The 18,625-nt window shown below is 37.2% G+C and overlaps 1 protein-coding gene across 6 annotated transcripts in view; it reads left to right on the top strand.

The window, feature by feature from the left end:
- SATB1 (SATB homeobox 1) overlaps positions 1–18,625 on the top strand; it is a 92,254-nt gene that overhangs the window by 33,763 nt on the left and 39,866 nt on the right. For all 6 annotated transcript variants that reach the window (XM_071561063.1, XM_071561062.1, XM_071561067.1 and 3 more), the window contains 2 exons: positions 11,600–11,711; positions 14,036–14,490. In XM_071561063.1, the coding sequence (XP_071417164.1) occupies positions 11,600–11,711; positions 14,036–14,490 (567 nt within the window). The remainder of the gene's footprint in view (positions 1–11,599; positions 11,712–14,035; positions 14,491–18,625) is intronic.

Raw genomic sequence — 18,625 nt, 5'->3', positions numbered from 1 at the left:
TTCTTCTAAAACATAGGACTGAGCCCTACTTCTGTTTTCATTCAACGGTCTGGAGAATGGTATATAGAATAACTTGGATTTTAAATATTTGTGGTGATGTTCTTCTTTTTATAGATACATGTATACATATAACAATGGGGTTTTTTCTTCTGGGTGTATTTAGAGGCTTGAGAGCCAGTCAAGTAATTCACTACTGCAAAATTTTTTATTCATTTGTTCATGTTTCTTGCATACTTCTTAATGCAGTCATGGCCAAGTGACTGGTTAATTTACTTTTTTCATAACTTTATTTAAGAGTTAACAAGCCACTCCTCCAGTGTTCTTTAAAGCAAGACTGCAAATAAATCTTTTTTTTTTCTCTTATTGGCAAATTTTTGGCTGTAGAGTACTGCACAAGTATAAACAACATGAGAGATCCTTTAACATAACATGAGAGAGCCTTTAGTCGCTTTGCTCCCTAGCTTTGGAACTCATTGCCAATTGAAGTGAGGAAAGCTTGGCTGTTGGGACTTTTAAATCTAGACTTAAAAGTTATTTGTTCTGTTTAGCATTTTTAAAATGATTCTATTAGGAATTGTATGTGCTTCAGTTTTAATTTTAACTCATAATGATTGTAAAGCACCCTGGGATGCTTGCATGAAGGGCGCTACAGAAACCCAAGATTGCATTGTACTGTGTTGTAATGTATTGTATTATTACATGGTGCTGGAGTTGGACCACGGACAATTCATATAGAAAGCATTTGAATACTTAGCTAAAGATAAGGAGTGAGTATGTGGGGGGGTACTGTCTTTTCTTGCATCTTTTCCCCCTTTTCTGTCAGTTATTTTATTAAACTAAATTAACATGGCAGTTATTCCCTAAGAAATGCCAGCATAATTTACTGCTGCAAAGGGGCTCAAAATGTAAACCAGATGATAAACTAAAAATAAGAAAGTCCACATTAAGATTTAATTGCACTTCCCTTTCTATATTACGTTCTTATGTAAAATACATTACAAAACAGTACATTCTTTATCACTTCCTTCACTTTTAACTGAATTTCATTAACAATAAAGAAATATATTGTCTCTATTTTCAGTAATGTCACTTGACAGTTAATCCCTTAACTTGATGTACATGTCTTTAAGATATTTTTTCTTCTTCTTTTTTTTTTTTAATAACATGATAGCACTGACTGGAGCCAAGTATTGCACAATCATGTGATTTGCAAGTTTCCCAGCTCACAGCTTTGCCAGTGCAGGTCAATTCACACCTGCCACACTTATGCCATTCTGGTCCTCATGTTGCTTTTGCTCAGTGGTTGTCAGAGGTAGAGAGAGTTGTACATGTGCTTCCTTCCTTCCCCCCTCCCTCCATGCTCCAAATGTGTGGTAAACCTTGTGCATTGGAATTGTGTCCTCAGGAATTAAATGGAGTTTAATTTCTGTCCATTAGAAAGCTGCTATCCACATTGCCAATTAAGCCTTCTATTTAAAGGGTGAGGAGATATGTATGTCTACATCTTAATCACTGCTGTGACTGGTTTGCAGAGACCTTCCCTGACTGGTTCAGTTATTACCAGCAGTGGTGGGAGGAACAGAGATCAGCATGGTTATAAAACCTACCCGAAAGCTGAGCAAATTCTGTAGGTGCTGTAGTGTCACTGTCAGCAGATTTGAAGCTGAGGTACATCTGTGTTAGGGGACGCAGGAGTGTAGGCATAAAGATTTATCAGGAGAAAATTACTTGAATTGGTAATAATTTTTTACCTGACAGGAACAAAAGCAAACAGAACCCACTTGTTGAGAGGCAGTGCTCAGAGACAAGTAACTCTCACCTTGTCAGACCGGACTCATGCAGGCCTTTGCTCTAATTATAACTTAGAAGAAAAGAGATGAGTTTCTCAAACAGACTGAGCAAAACTCTCAAAGCTTGCTCTCCCACCATTACCACTTTTTGCTTTTGTAATTAATAGTTAGGTTCTTCTTATTTCCAAGAAACATAGTAGGAGAACCCTAAGGTGAGAGTTAACTTTGTCTCTATTTCCCTGGACACTTCTTTAAGAATAGCACAAATGGTATCAGATTTCCCTGGTGCCTTGTAGCAGTGATCAGAGGACAGGTTTTTCAGGACAGAGCAACTTCAGACGTCCCTTACTCCAAGCCATGGAATAAATTGCTCAAAAGGGAAAAGTTCTGTTCCCCAGAGGGGGGAACAGATGAAATGTTCTTCTTAATGCACCTGTCTCACTTAATTTTATTTTGGTGTTTTTTTTAAGTTCTACATTGAGAGCTTCAGTTCTTCCATAAGCTTGCAACAGAAGAAGGGGAAAACTGTGCTAAAGCACAACCTGTGCCTGGCTGTGCCATTGTTCAAAGGATTTTGTACTTCATAGTAAACTGTCAGGGAGAGGGTTGAGGTTTGTAATGATAAAAAAGTGAAACACCTGCAAAAGGACATTATTATCAATGGCCTTTGAGATCTATAATTTCAACTAGGGTGTTTGTATTTGAATCAGTATATTTAGACTCTTAGAATTTTCAGGGTTGTGTGTGTATTTATATATTTATGAATTTATCTTACAATAAAAATTCCACCAAAATATACATGCCAGGTAGCACATCCCCAAGCTCTTACAGGTGTGTTACTTATTCTGCACTGTTTTTTTAAGGAGGAGCTTTGTGTGCTAACCCTAATCTAGCTACATTTTTTAAACTTTATATATTTTAATATAATGGGTGCCTAAGGAAAAAAAAATAGTAAATAGAACCTCAAAGTGCTTGTACATATTCCTCATGGAAAACTAGCTGGAACATTTCTCTTTCGAGATACTTTCATTGAATTTTGGATCTTTTTTATGAATTCTTCAGAGCATTTATACTTTTAACAAACTCTTGACAGTGAAAGATATCAACACTGAGACAAAACTGGCTAACATAGCTGCTTAACATATCATCTTTATATGATTTCACTTAGCAGAAGTTAAGAATCCATAGCAAATTTCATACTATAAATTTTTTTTCCTGACAAATTTTTACATTTTTCTCAGGACAGAAAGTAGTTTCTTCATGTGCTTCTAGCAGCACCTCCCTCACAGAATTTGGGTCTATATGATAAAAATTAATCAGATGTGCAGGTGGCTCATAGAGGGCTATGTGGCCTGAAGCAATAAAACTGACACTTAACCAGTTAAAAAAAAAAGATAAGGGGTGTTGCATTCAGCACTGGAGAGGTATTTAAGCAAGCAATCAGAGGCATGAGAGATGGAGAGATGTGCTCACTTTTTGGTTTTTTAATGTATGACTAGTTATATATTAAAAAGTTACAAGGTTCATGGAGGGATACATATCTGGTGAAAGAGATTATCAGGGATGTGGTGAAACATCCAGCACAAGAAGTCTTCAGATAAATATCAGATGATTTCTCTATCTCAGCCACTGGTAACTTGGCTGAACTTGGAAACTGCTAGATGAAGTTCTAGGGTCTCTTTTTATATAGATTTCAAAATAGATGTCCACAATGGCCTCTTTTGACTTTAAAAATCTGCAAAAACTTGTGTCAAAAAAGGAAAAGAGATCAAAGAAAAGGCTTATCTTTAATACCAAAAGAAATTCAGCAAGGCAACTGTTAGTGCTACTGAGTCTAATGACTTCTTGTCTGGACATTGTGCCTTAGGGCTCAACTTCATGCCAGACATCTGATGCTTTGCCTAGCAGAACAGTGGAATCCGAGGAGACTTGCTGAAAACTGTGTCCTATTTCCCAGCAAGGAAATCTTCCTTAACATGATGGATATTAAGCAATTCTACAAAAACTATATTGAATCCTACCACTGTGGCTGGTTGAAGATAGGGCAGTTATCAACATGTCTATCAGGAGAATGTATATACTTCACTTTTTGTGGAAAGTTTAATATACACAAAGCTGACTTTAATGCATTAGTAGGTCTAAAATGTCCTGTATCACACAAAGCATTTTCATTAGGATAGTGTCTGAAAGCATGTACATTAGGATAAGCATTTCAAATAGGAAACAAGTCAGAAGCACTCTGATCTGGCTGGGACAGAGTGGTTGGAAAGAAAAGCAATCAACCTGAGAGTAAGGTGTTTCAGAGTTTCACCACATCAGTCTGTGAGATCTCCAAGGCCTCATCTACCTCTTTATTCCCATACAAGAATTGCTGGTTTGCCCTATCCACATCCATCTTGGATAATTTGGATTGTTCTCCTGGCTCTAGCTGCTTCTAGTCTTGCTTTGTTGCATCTTGAGGAGAAGAGATGGGTGTAGGTGGACAAGCTTCATGTAGTGTATTGCCTAGTGTAGGAACAGCAGCCTTCTGGAGAGAGGCTGAGGATGCTGTCACCACATCATGGAACTGGTAAGGAGGGTTGGAACTTGCCCTGCCGTTGCTTAGCTGTGATCCTGTGGCCTTGAAGTCCAGCCAGGGTTGGAGCATGGCTTCTGGGTCTGGCTTCATCCAGAAGAAATTCTACCTGTATGCCCCAAGATAGTGTTGTGATGAGCACCAGTGTGGGAGCAATTGGGAGAGCCCTTGAAAACACATTCCCAGTTCAAGCTGAAAGAACAGTCTAAAGCAATCTAGTTACCTCATAACAGCTCTTTCAAATGGATTCCTGGCTAAAATGGATAGTGCTTTTCTTACCCATGGAGCTCTCAGATTTCAGAGCTCTGCTGGCAAAGGCACTTGTGTAATCAGAATCTTAGGGTATAATAACTCACCTCTCAATTTCATTTTAATTCCATGAAGTAAATCAAGAATTAACTTATTAAATACTGATTATTTTTCATTTTATATTTCATCCTGGTTGATTTTAGGAAGGATTTAGGCAAGACTTTTGCTACTAAGTACTTGCTATTTACAAATTGTGTGCAATAAAAATCAGGATTCTTAAAAAGATTGATGTTGGACAACTGACAGTGAAGACAAAAATGTGTTCTGTTTCCTTATCTTTTATAGGTTGAGGTTGTGACTTATTTTTTTCTCTTTTTTTTTTTTTTTAAGTCTAAGGCACTGTGCCATAAGGCTTGTAAAGCAGTTACAAAGTTCTTTAAATCTGAATTAACATTTCCCACCTACCTTTCTTTCTCTCTTTTAAGCTTTTAACCTTTGTAGTTATAAGACTAGTATCTTGGGAAGCAGCTTTTTATTTGAGCTTTATTTATATCCATCAGTGGGAGATGCTAGGAAAACATTGTGAGAATGCTGCTCTGTCATGCAGCAACTGGGAATTTACATGGCAGAATGGTAAAAATAGTGCAAGGATCAGTTCCTTCAGATGCTGAATCCTCATTTTGGATTTTCAAAATCTTCCCATGTGTGGATATATTTCTATGCATCTCTAAATATATGTGTATATATGTATATATTATTTGGGTTCTGTTAGTTTTATATCTTCTTCCATTATATTCTATGTAGCTTTATGTTTACATTAATACATACATTTATAATTCTTAAAGACAACATAAGGCAGAAAAGAAGGAGGAGATAATTTAGGTTTTACAAGGATAGGAGAAAGGAGGAAAGACCTGCCCATATATTGGAAGAAAAGCTTGTGCCATCATTGTAAATCTGCCTTTTATTCAGTTTTAATTTATATGATTGTCATTTGCCATGCAGATCCTTACTTCTCCTGACCCTGGCAACAGTATGGAGGTCAGATAGCCATCCAAGTGCAATGCCAAAGGCACAAACAAAAGTTTTTTCTTCTCTGTCCATCTGTGGGTTTTCCCCTGATCCTACGTGTTTATAGGGCATATGACAACAAATTCCGTTGCGTTATTTGCTATAGTTCAAGCTAATGGACCAAGGAATTTAACATAATTCTTCGTATGCAGTTAAACTGTCCATTTCATGATTCCTTGTCCAAAAAACAGCTAGTGCCTGGATATATTTGGTCTGCTTCTATTTGAAGTGGCAGATGATATTTCTCTGCCATGCCAAAACACTAGGAACATCATTTTGCTCTGGTTGGGTTTTTGCAGTACGTGGGCTGGCGTAGGCTCAGGCAGGCTAAAATCTTTTGATTTGGGGATAATCTTGTGTTATCCGTTTGGGGCTTGAATGCTCCCTTCTCATTTGAAAAATGTTAACGTAGAGCCTCCTGAGAAATAAGCACTCCGAAGAGTTCAGCTTGTATTAAAACTGATGCTTGCTATTTCCAAGCGAACAAAAGCCACTGATAGTGGCTGGGATAGGGGAAACAAAGTTCCTCTGTCCTTTATGAAAAGATCCTCCCCACCCCCCCCACTCCCAAATCTTTAAGTTCTGTTCTGCAACTTTATCACTATTCAAACTAGATCTAGGGACAAAGGCTCGTAGCTTTTCTCTTTTTCTTTTTTTTTTAAAAAAGGCATGTTAGGTTTGCAGCATTGGAACATGCTTCCCTGCTGGTGTCTAGGGATGTAAAGCAGAGGATTTATGGAAGACAAAGTAGAATAGAGCCTTAAAAGTTTGGCTTTAAAAAACGGAGCCAGTAGTTTGACAGATTGTTCAGTAAATGCTCATTTTATTGAGAATTATAAAAAAGGTGCTTAACGCCTCTGTACCATTAATATAATACATTAAAAGAATACTGTCAAGATTAGTGTTTCAGCTCTGAAAATTGACTGTAGGGTTTATGGGCAGCGCTGTTCATACTCTGCTTGTAAGATGAGGTATCTTCAGCTTATCACTTGACAAAACCATTATGTTGTTACAAGGCTTTAGACTGAAAAACTTGATAAATAGTAAAACGTAAATAAAATGTCATTTGAAAAGTGGGAGAATAGTTGCTGCCTGTCTTATAGCCAGATTTAGCAGATGCGGGTTTGAATGTAAAACAGTTGTGAAAATAGCCGGTGTCAAACTAGTGCAAAATTAAACTTGTGGGGTGTTCTGTTTTCAGTGTCTGTCATTGTTGAAGTACTCCATTTCAAAAGCATGCATTCCTTTCTACAGAAAAAAATCAGATTCCTTAGTTGAAATTAATTAGCATTCAGAAACCAGATAGCATGTTTTTGGGTATTCATGAGATCTCTGTTTGAAAAAATGTTTTTAACTTGTAGAAATGTGTTGCAACACACAGATGGGAAGAAAAAGAAAAAAAAATCTTTTTAGCAAGCACTGTGTGTAAAAGGAATATTACATTTTGCACGCTCCTGATTACCCTGTGTAAACAGTTTTTGACATCTGTCTTTATAGTTTTCGAGGAGAGGAAGACTTTGTTAAAAGAACCATTTTTATACAGCAGTCACCATTTCAGTCTTGCTTTACCTGTATTATGAAAGCAGATGGTCTGCATGTCTTTTGAATATTTATAACTATCAAAAACAATCTCTTGCTATTCACCCTTAGGCTTATGAGATGTCAGGACTGTTCTGGTTGAAAAAAAATCATCTTGGGTGTTTACAGAAAGGGGATTACATTAAGCTGAAATGACTATACATTTTCCAGTTTAATATTTGTCCATCAGCTGTTTAATCGTATTTAGATAATTGTGTAAATAAGTTGTTGCAGCCCTTGCCCCTTCCACTGAGCAGGCTCGAAGCTTTAAACACCGATGAATGAGTTTCAAAAAAGCTCAGATTTCTTTTTTTTTTTTTCCTAGTTAAACAACCTGGAAGGCCTAAGTAAGTTTTGGTTACAATGCTCCTTTTCAGGGAAATGTTTAATTTGCAAAGGAATCCCCAATATCTAATTCAGCCGATTTGTGTTAGGAAGCTGTGGTGTCTGTTGCTCTCTGCTAAGTCTGTTAGCATGTATTTGCTCTGTGTAAATACTGCAGCCCAAGTGCCCCTTCATGAGGCATGAAAACAACCTTATTCTGCCCATATAAAAATAATTTTAAGGTTATTTAGGGGAAGTTTTGGGACTGTGGGGGTTAAAAGCTTTTTTGACTGGAAGCTGAGCAATCACTGATAACAGATTTTGCTGTGGTTGGTTGATTTGGCAGAAAAGCATGAACAGTTTTGGTTTAGATGATTGAATTAACCTGATTAACATTGTTTTTGTTGCTTTGCAAAAAGGACAACAGTATACTTTTAGCGATGATCGAACAGCACTTCACCTGGTTGAAGAGCAGTGTTAGAGGCAATGACTCAGAAAAGCCTCTCTTGAAGCACCTGCAGCAGTGGCTGCAGCAATTAGGCAGTAGGAAAGCTCAGGTCCTCCCGTGTCTGGCAGGACACACCTTGCATTAGATTCTGGCACAATACAAAAGGTGTCTGATGCTACCGTTTTATTGGGTTTTGTTTGATAAGCATATGAAAATATTTCTGGTTGAGATTTATGATATTTCCCCAGGGAGTTCCCCAACTTCTTTGAGAAAAGATGGTGCCTGGTTTTCAAATCTCTGGTATTAAATCTTCCAGAGAAAATGGGATTTTGTTCAATGTACTCTGGGTGAACCTCAGCTGAACTTCAGAACAAATTCTACCCCTACCTCCACACAGTTGTTGGATGCCTAATTATAATTAACTTATTTGGCTAAAAAAAGAGCACTTGGGCTGCAGCAGATGGTATCATTCCAGAATAGTGGGATTTCTGTGAAGGTGGCACCATGTCAGATGAGATCTCCCGATTCTCAGAACAGGACTGCAAGTAATGTGGTTGGGAGGAGGGAGTATGGGAGAGGGGTAAGAAGGAAATTTGAGATTTTGAAGTCTTACAACTTATTTTCAAGGATAAATTGCTGGAAGGCAAGTGACCAGTTTTTGCATTCTTTCAATTTTCTTTGCAATGTGTGAAAAAGAAATCTGGTTATGAGTGATGAATGTGATGCAATTGAATATTTGTATGATGTCTTTATATTCATCATCCTTGTGTGTGAAAGGCCTCTGTGCCTCCCAGATGAGGAGGATGTAAGCAGTAGTACCTGAATATGATGTGTTTCAAATACAGTAATTTTGATTACTGGTAAGTCGAGACATGGGGAGCTCCTCAAGTGAAATGACCCAGGTAATATGAAAAACATCAATATGCCGCCAGTTTAGATTGTGGATCTCTGAAGACCACTAACCAATAGGCTTAATCTTAATTTTGTGAGTCTTAAGCACACCGGACATTCGTATATGTAAATTGACCTTAAAATGTGTACAGAAATTCTACAGCAATAGGAATTTCTGTAGCAAAGTACATCTCTCTGCATTGATGTGACTGCAGATTTGATGGCAATAAATAAAGCATAGAAACAATGAAATTCAGTGTTGTCACGTTATTTTCTGAGTTAACAAGGTAGTAATATTTTATCTGGCTTGTAAAATTTTGCCTTCAGTGAATTAGTAAATAAATCATTGATTCCTCCTGATGAGGATTCTTAGCATAGATAATATCACTTGAATGTTTGCATGAAGTGTTCTCGAAGAAAATGCAGGATAATTTTCATTTTTAAATGTGTTTGTAATGTCTGTCTTTTTTTTTTAATTTACTTTGAAGAACAGCAGTTACATCCCGATGTTAACCAAAGAATCTTGAAATTCGCGTTGTGTCCAAGAAGCTAAAATTCCTAGCAGTGTTGCTTAAACAGACCAGTCCCTAATTTGGTTGTAAAGTAACTGCCTTAAATCTATTGTTGAAGAAACAGGGGATGGCACAAACTGCCATGTCATTTGTATATCATCTTTGTAAAATGACATGGGAGGGAGGACTAGGAAATCTTAGACAAACATCTTTGTCAGTAATAGGTAATTTACTAAAATTATTACTAACATACATGTTTTCATACTAATAAAGTTAATTGGGCATGAGAATATGTCTGAAAGGGGCAAAGTAAAATAAGAGAAAACCACCTTGAAGTGTAAATGACATCCACAAAATATGCATGAGCTGATATAGGGTAGTGGCCCATCACAGGTGGAGTTCCCCATTTTGCGCATACAGATCTACAGGTTTTGCGTGTAGAATACCTGTGCAGTCATATAATTTACCAGTTCAGATCCACAGGACTTTTTGAGTCATACCTTATGTATCACATGCCCCTGTTTAAGATTACTTAATCTGTAAAAGCGCCTAAAGGGTAATTTTGTACGTATATTAGACATTACTGATACTGCTTATTATACTGGAAATTGAAATGGGGTTCAGCTGGGCTTGATTTAGGTCATTCAGGCTAGAGTTGCAGTGGTCTATTAAGATTTCACTCTCCTTTTATGCCACTGACAAAAGGCTTCTAGCTAGTTTCAGGAATGCCAGATTAATATGAAGAAATGGCAAGAATTTTGGTGATTCAGAGAAACATTAGAATAGCTGCCTTCTGAGTAGAGGGTATCCACATTTGACATCAACGATACTGCCTCACTCTTAGCAGTTCTGAGCCTCTGCAAGTAGCTTCATACTGATTAATGCCTTAGAAAATGGTTATAATGAACTTTGCTAAGATCAATAATCAAGATACTTTTAGTCAGTAGCTGAATTAGCCTTATAAAAGAAGACTTATAGTAATATTTATTGCATTTTTACTCCAAATTCTTTCTTCCAGTGGTTATTGCAGTTTGTGTAACAAAGGGTTGATGCTGTATATCAATCTTATGACAGCACAAATGTATCTTAATGTTACATGCTGAACAGCAAAGAAACATGATAATCAGGGTTTTGTCTTCTTGACTGTCATTTTCTTGATACACTGGACAATTCTTATAGTTAAACTAAAAATAAGTACTTGCCACATAGAAATTTAAAGTGACGAAGTTCAGTCTATTGAAATTACATTTTCTAATTGTTTTGTTCAGACATCATATATTGACTATAATTTTCAAGTTGGAGCATTATCTCATTTTGCAAGACTTAGTCTTAATTGATTTTGTAAATGAATGTACTGGAACTGAAAGTTTTATGCATTGTAAATTCCACTATTTTAAAATTGGTCAGAACTGAGCAGAAGGTAAATTTCTCACTGTAGCTATCTGATAGCTTGAGAACCTTTGAGGAAAAAAACCCCATCTCTATCATCCTTTGGTCTATTTCACAGCTAATTTTCAGTTACAGACCTAGACATGACAATAAGCTTTTCATAAGCCTGTTTTTGCAAATCACTTAAAATTCACTGCTTAGGAAAAGCAAGGCTGGGTTCATTTTTGTTTGTTAGGTACATATTTTATTCTGCTGTAAACCCCTTATTTTATCCTACTCCAAGGTCAGTTAAACTTTGATGCTACAATTTTCTGGGGCCTGCTCTGTGATCAATGGCACAGAGAGACTGGATATGGGTAACTTGGGTCACTGCTTGCATTTGTGAAGGCGGTGTAGGATATGTATGGCTGTAAACTTGTGTGGGTATGTGAAGGGTCAATTAAATTTAGAAGCAGAAATAGGATGAACAAAATTCGCTTTCAAGAGTAGCATCTTCTGTCCAGAGCCCATTCCATTGCCTAATGTTTCTTGGTCGATAACTTTGTTCTTCCCTTAGTACATCTGCTTGTTCTGCACCTATTTACAATACACCTTGGTTTGTTTTCATACTCAATTAATAAGTTTTTTAAAAGGCTTTGGAAGATAGGATTAAAAAATGCAATATGGTTCTCAAACTCTAAAAATATAATGGTTCAACAATTGAAATAATTTGTGCTTTGACTTGTACTGCTCTGCATTACAGATTTTCTTTTCTTCTCCCCTTTTCACACAGAGTATGATTTCTTCCATTGTGAACAGCACTTACTATGCAAATGTCTCAGCAGCAAAATGTCAGGAATTTGGAAGGTGGTATAAACATTTCAAGAAGGCAAAAGATATGATGGGTAAGCAAAAAAAAAAAATTGCCTTGATGGTGGTTACATACCATTATGTGTCACATTGAGGTCTGTCACAGTCATATAAGAAGCCAGTTCCCTTCACAATAAGTTTAGGATGCTTTTGATGAGTAGATGTAGAAAGCACATATATAGTGAAAGAATTCATTTAAATAAATATTTGTTATCAAAACAGCCAAGCTGACTTGGGTTGCCAGAGATGTAAAGCTGTCATTCTGTAAATCTAGAGATCTTCTACCACACGGAATAATTGTTTAGAAAACCTGTTCCTGGAACTGTGACGAACTGATTTTTTAATGTATGTGTTTTTTTCTTGCTCTGGATAGTATATATTTAAAGAAACAGGCTTCTATAACTATCACTACCTTCCAGCAAGACTGCTATAATTTTATAAATTCTTATTTTTCTCCAACTTTGGGACCCTAATTGCAATTCATTTTAACAAATATTTGTTGTGACAATTGTTTGCTTGTTGTAGTAAGCACAAATAAATTATTGGATTAAAAAAATCTATCAGTGGGACATACTAATTCTATGATAGCTTTTGTCTTTCTTAAACTTGTTCACATAATTTTAAACACTTTATATCAGAAGACTTTTACATAGATTTCAACAGAATGGAGAAATGGGACCTCAGTTTGAATTGTATTTTGAGCTTGACTTAGCATTCAGTATTTGAAGCAAAATCATTCATCTACCAAAACAGATTCCTTGCCTTTTATAGCTTAAAACTGTAATGAAGACAATGCATCACTTTTGTGATAATTGCTTGAATTACTATTCTAAGTGAATGGCCCACTTGGGTTGATCTCTACTTTCCAGAGTGAAAAAAGGTATCTTCTTTCCTTAAACTGCTTTGTACCTTCTGTGCAACACCAAAAGCCTTGTTCTGAGACCACCAAATTTGGTGGTAAGGCTTCACGTGGTTTCAGGTGGTCCATGTGCAAGGCACTGGAGCATCTGCATGGGAGAGTGATTTTTCCACAGCAGCCTATCCCACCTCCTTTGCAGCACCACTCCTGCATGGCACAACCCCTGCAAAATTTTCCTTATGTGGCCTGTCAAGACAGGTTCACCATCCAATTTGGGAACAATGAAGCCAGGGAACAGGAAATGTGTTTTTGTGTGTTCCTGTGTAACCTAATGCTGAGGGGACAGGCAGTACTGCCCCCGAAGCCACTCGGGTGAGGAGTAGCAGGGCCTCTGGTTGAGGACTGATTCAGGCCATGGACAAGTGAACTCTCTGCAGAACAGTGGGCTTGCCTTTTATTTATTAAGTTTCTGACAGAGGAAGAAGAGAGGGATGCAGTTGGGAATCCAGGTGCCTCTTTCTTCTTCCAGCTCTCATCCTTGTGGAGGAAAGGGTGGCCTTGCACTGATGACTGTTAGTAAAGATCATAGTCACTATGTAAAGCTCAAACACTGCTTTAAAAAAAGAACAACACAAAACCTTTACTGGTATAAGAAAAACATTGCTACAACACTTTTGTGAAAAAACCGGACTTCTGCTTTTTAAATAAATCATATTTTCTTAAGGCTATTTCCAGACCAGTGTTGCTAAAGCTCTAGAACTGAGATTGTTTAAAGTAAAAAAAGTGGCATACATTGATAAAAAGGAAAATCCTTTATATCTGTCTAGAGTTATTTTATATTGTTTAATCATGCACAAGAGGGGAACTGGAAGAACTCTAGTAGTTTAAAAAACCGTGTTGTTAAATAAAAAGGAGGGTGTGTCAAGGCAGATGAGTTAATATAAGAAAAAAATTCAACCATGTTGCAAGTCACTGAAAAAAAACATGCATACATGGTTGCAAGATAAAGCAGCCCATCTGTGTAATTTACATAAATTATACTAGTTCCTAGCAGTCCCATCTAGAAATTAGCAGAGCGTGGGGAGGTCTGCACCTCACCGTGCTTGTTACAGATTTCCAGTGGCTGGGAACTGCAGATGTCATGGCAGGGACATCATGGGAGGAACAAAAACAGTCCCTGGAAGCTTCTCTCTCTGGAAGAGGCATGCTTTCCCATAATAATTCTCCTTACCTTTTGCACAGATGCACTTACTGTGTGACCTGCATCGCCTGCAGCACATAGAATGGTTTTTCTCTTCTCTTGGCCCTGTCTCTATTTGGTTACTGCCTTGTGCAAAGTCCTCTCTGTCCATCACTGTGAAATGCAGCAGCCCGCTCATGATTGGGTTGCATTGGGCCATTTTGTATTTGTTCATTTTTATTAGCATGTCTTGTGAGGATAATCAAGTTTGTGATTTTCAGTCTGATGGTGGCCTTTTCAATGTTTCTTTTCCACCACAGTTGAGATGGATAGCCTTTCTGAACTATCCCAGCAAGGTGCCAACCATGTCAACTTCGGTCAGCAGCCTGTCCCAGGGAACACAGCCGAACAGCCTCCATCTCCTGTTCAGCTCTCTCATGGGAGTCAACCATCAGTTCGGACACCACTTCCAAACCTGCACCCTGGACTTGTATCTACTCCCATTAGCCCTCAGCTGGTAAATCAACAGCTGGTTATGGCCCAGTTACTGAACCAGCAGTATGCAGTGAACAGACTTCTAGCCCAGCAGTCCTTAAACCAACAGTACTTGAACCACCCTCCTCCTGTCAGTAGATCCATGAACAAGCCGTTGGAGCAGCAGGTCTCAACAAACACAGAGGTGTCTTCCGAAATCTACCAGTGGGTCCGTGATGAACTGAAACGAGCAGGAATCTCACAGGCAGTATTTGCACGTGTGGCTTTTAACCGAACTCAGGTCAGTTGTCTTTTTTCTTCCTTTTTTTTAGTGAGTTCCTTCTTTCTCTCTCTAATTAGTAATTGCCATTTTTTTAAGTCTTTCTTCACATTTCTACCTTGTTACGTAGCTCCTTTGAGGGAACACACTTCCTTGCAGGGCCATTGTCCCTGTTCATACAGGACTGAAATCTTCAAGGATTGGTTTGTGGAAATACCTGCTGTTCTTACACCCTGATTTCGCCCCAGTTGTGATGGTTTATGACTAGCTGAGTCTTCCCTGGAAAGGAAATGAGTAGCTCTATGCAGAACCATTCACAAAGTCACCCACCAGATTCCCTTTTGTCTTGCAGTTTTACCCGTACTGACCACATGCACACACTGAACAACCTGGTTTCATTCACAGGTGTACCAGAGATGGTCACATTTATTTTTATTGTATTCTAGTGAAAGTCTTAATAACATCTCTTCAGGCTTCTGAAAATATTAAAAATTAAAAGCTTTATCTTAAGATTGTCTACTCTTTACATGTATTTTTGTAGCTTGTTACAAAAACAGTAGTTGCTGAGCTTGCCACTGTCCACGTCAGAACATGTACTTCATCTCTTCAATGCAGAAAAAGCTAGCCCTAGCAAAGCTGATAAGTAACACTAAAATGTGTTATTTTTTACACCTGTTATAGAAGCTAACCCTGTTATAATTTATTCTGCTCTATGAATTTAACTTAATGCCATGTTGCATGGAATTTAATCAAGCAGAAATTATGGAAGAAATGACAGTATATTCAATGCAGATAATAAGATCTTAAAATTAAGAGAAAATAAAATATTTTAATGGGAATTTTTTAATAGGAAATATTGCAAAAACACATAGGTAAATTTGCTTTAGATTCCACATTTTTAAATGAAAACACATACTTAGGGAACAATTTTTTCATTGTAGATTATAATATGACAAAAAAAATCGTAATTTGTACTTCTCTTGAAACATTTTTGTTTTTCCTTACATAGCTTAGAGAATAAAAAGTGTTTCAAATGCTCTGGTACCAGGTTTGAATCAGCATATCATTTGTAGTTGTTCTTAATTACTATTGTTTTAAAATTTTTTACATCCTCCTTTTGGTAAAAGAAAGTAAAGGAATTGTGTGAATTCTCTGTAGAGCTCTGTGTGTGTGTGTGTTTCCTCTTAATAACAGAGGAGTTTTTCAAGATCTGGGTCTTCCATACCAAATTTCATAAGATACATGAAATCATGCAAGGATTACTTACGTTAACTTAGGTCCTGGCAGTTTCAGTTGTTATATTTACAAGTAAGCGACAGTGTCTTCTTTAATACAATGTTTAAAAAATTAACTATTGATACTATAAAAAGTATTGAAGCTTATATAGTAGCTTCATGTTACAGTGATTTGTAACTGCCATCTTAACTGGACAAAAAACCAAGCAAGTAATTCAGAAAATAAAATTTATTTTGTCAGACTTGCCTAAAAGCACATTGTTTTCTCTCAACTTTCCTCTCCCTCTGAAGTAAATTGGTCAGTGTTTGTCAGCTAGTTTTGCATGCAGCTTTTGCCATATCCTTTGTGCATGATTGGTATTCATTACCTGAAATAGAAGAATGAGTGGTTCTGAGTGGGCATTTAATTTATATGACACCGTATGAGAAGATGCTCTTCAGATGTGATGAATGCAACTGTAGAACCAGATTTCTAGTGCAAATACTGATTCTTTAATTTTATATTAGTGTTATTATTACAGTAAATATATATTAAAATATGTATGTATTTTTCTTACTACAAATGTTATTAAATATTTATTTAAAGTTCCGCACTTCCACATATGTTCTGGTTAACCAGCTTGGTAAAGTGTGTTCAAAGTGGCCCAAAAATGGGAGAAAACCCCAAAATGACCACTGAAAACAATTCCTCTAAAGATATGAAATAGTTATATCTGTGAAATAGATACGTATTTTTGGACAATTTGCAACCAAATCTACTTGAAAGAACACCAAGTAGCATCCCTAAAGCCTACAGACTGTGTTAGCTAATCAAGTTAGTATTTGCAGTTAGTTATATAAGATTTTGAGTTGTTTGTTATGTATTGTGGAAAATCTAAGGAGCAAAAAGAAGCCTCGACAGTATTAGCCTTAGTTTTGCCAAGAAATATCTCAGCATACTTTCAGATGAAGCAAACCACCACTGAAATAGAGAGGAGTTTGCTGTAGGTGCATTTCACCTTGGCAAAACTGAAAATTGTTAATTTTACCTGCAGTGACAGCTAATGTCCAATGATAAGCACAGACCAGGAATTCTTATATGAAAACCTTTAAATTTGTTCTGCTTGCTGTACTTCTGAACTCATCACAGCTTTTTCAAGGATACATCACATTTAGTTAAAATTAGAGCAGCACTTTAATAACTGATGCTATTTAGAAGTTATTTTGTAATAGTGATGTAATATCCAAAGTATTTTGTGTGTGTGTGTGTGTGTGTTTGGCTAGTGCAAGTGAAAATGCATGTTTAAATTCATCTCCTGTTTTCTAAGATAAAAAGCTAACTCAGGCTTACCACTGACATTTTTGAAACTGTCGTAAGTGTATTTGAGCCATGTCCAGGGACCAAATCGTGCTATCAGTTTCTAAAGGCACGAGAACTCACTGAAATCAATTAGGAGTTCTGCACAAGAAAGGTCTGGTGTCACGATACAGTCTCAGATGAGGGGAAAGATTTGCTTTCAGTGTAAAAGTTAAGGAAGGAAATTATCTATAAATTTAGAGTACTTTAACTTAATGTTTAGGCAATAAAATGGACTTTGGTGAAATTGGCTGAAGACACTGGCATGTCTCGTTTTTCAGGCTTATGCTTTGTAATATCAATACAGAATTTGGTGGTGGTTTTGGTGGGAAGGAGGGTTCTACCAGGTTAGTGTAGTAATTCAAAACCTGGCCCTAATTTTCAAGATTTTTTTATTCCAGGACAAAAATGTTGACAGGAAATATTTCTACCTTTCCCTTCCCCAGTCAAAGGAAAGAATTTAGTAAAAATACTGTTGAAAACTAGATTGCTTTTATTATTGTTGTTGTTATTATTATTATTATTATTATTATCTATTTATAAAACAAGAAAAAAACCTCAGCCACACCTTAGAAGTGTGTCCTTAAGAAAGGGTGTGACTAATGTCTTCTTGAATAATTTCCCCCCTAACTCTTAAGTTTCAAATGGTAATTTCAAAACTGAGTTCTCAGGAATGTGCCTTGTCAGCTTTAATCAAAGTCCAGATAGTTATAACTTGAATGAAAATTCACATCTATACAGGCACAATAGAACAAGCATTATAGGAAGCAGAAGAAGTTTTGGAGGGTGGTGCACCTTTTCACGAGAGAAATTTCTCTGTAGTCCTTCTAGGAGGGCTTCAAAGTACAGTCAGATAAGGAGTTTTGCTTGTCCTTCAGCAGTTGTGATTCCAGCTCACTGAATGTAAAGAAACAGGTTGAACCTTGTTAGCACCTCTTTGTGGTGCACTATGAAAAATTTTGTTGAGTCAGGATTTGTGGCAGCAGATCTGAGCCAAGCAAGGCTACCAAAGGTGACTACAGGTCTCTCACTTTGCCAGGGTAAGTTTTGTAAATTATGTTTCAGTTGCCAATCATAAAATCACCAAATACACAAACATGAAATTTTTTCAGCTGATGTCAGTGCACTTTACAGACAGCTCCGCTGTCTTCAAAGAGTGAATTCAGTATTTTCCTGTGCATTGCTGGCCAGAAAATGGCATTTGTGGTCAGTTTGCTGCCCTGGGTGGCCCTGAGCAGCCATGGGGTGACAGTGACATGCACTGGGACAGCCCCCCAGAGCGTGGTGCCACAGCCTCCCATCTGCAGAGAGGCTCTACCTGCCCCTTCAAATGTGCAGTTAAACTGGGAGTTTCTCTCTGTTTTGCTCTTAGAGCTGAAGTGAAGCATCAACATTTGTTGGGCTGAACCACCTTCAGAGCCATAAACAAGTAAATAAACTCTAATTTCTGTTGTGTGTTTGTAAATGTAAACACAAGTCAGGAAATGGAAGGCTTGGGTTCCCTTAGCAAGTCTGATATTTGACTTGAAGGTATAGCTTAGCCTGGTGCAGGGCAGGGTGATGAGTTGGCAGTGTAAGAGCAAGG

The sequence above is a fragment of the Pithys albifrons genome, chromosome 7, assembly GCF_047495875.1.
Source record: "Pithys albifrons albifrons isolate INPA30051 chromosome 7, PitAlb_v1, whole genome shotgun sequence".
Classification (NCBI taxonomy): domain Eukaryota; kingdom Metazoa; phylum Chordata; class Aves; order Passeriformes; family Thamnophilidae; genus Pithys; species Pithys albifrons.
This window is presented reverse-complemented; position numbering and strand designations above follow the sequence as displayed.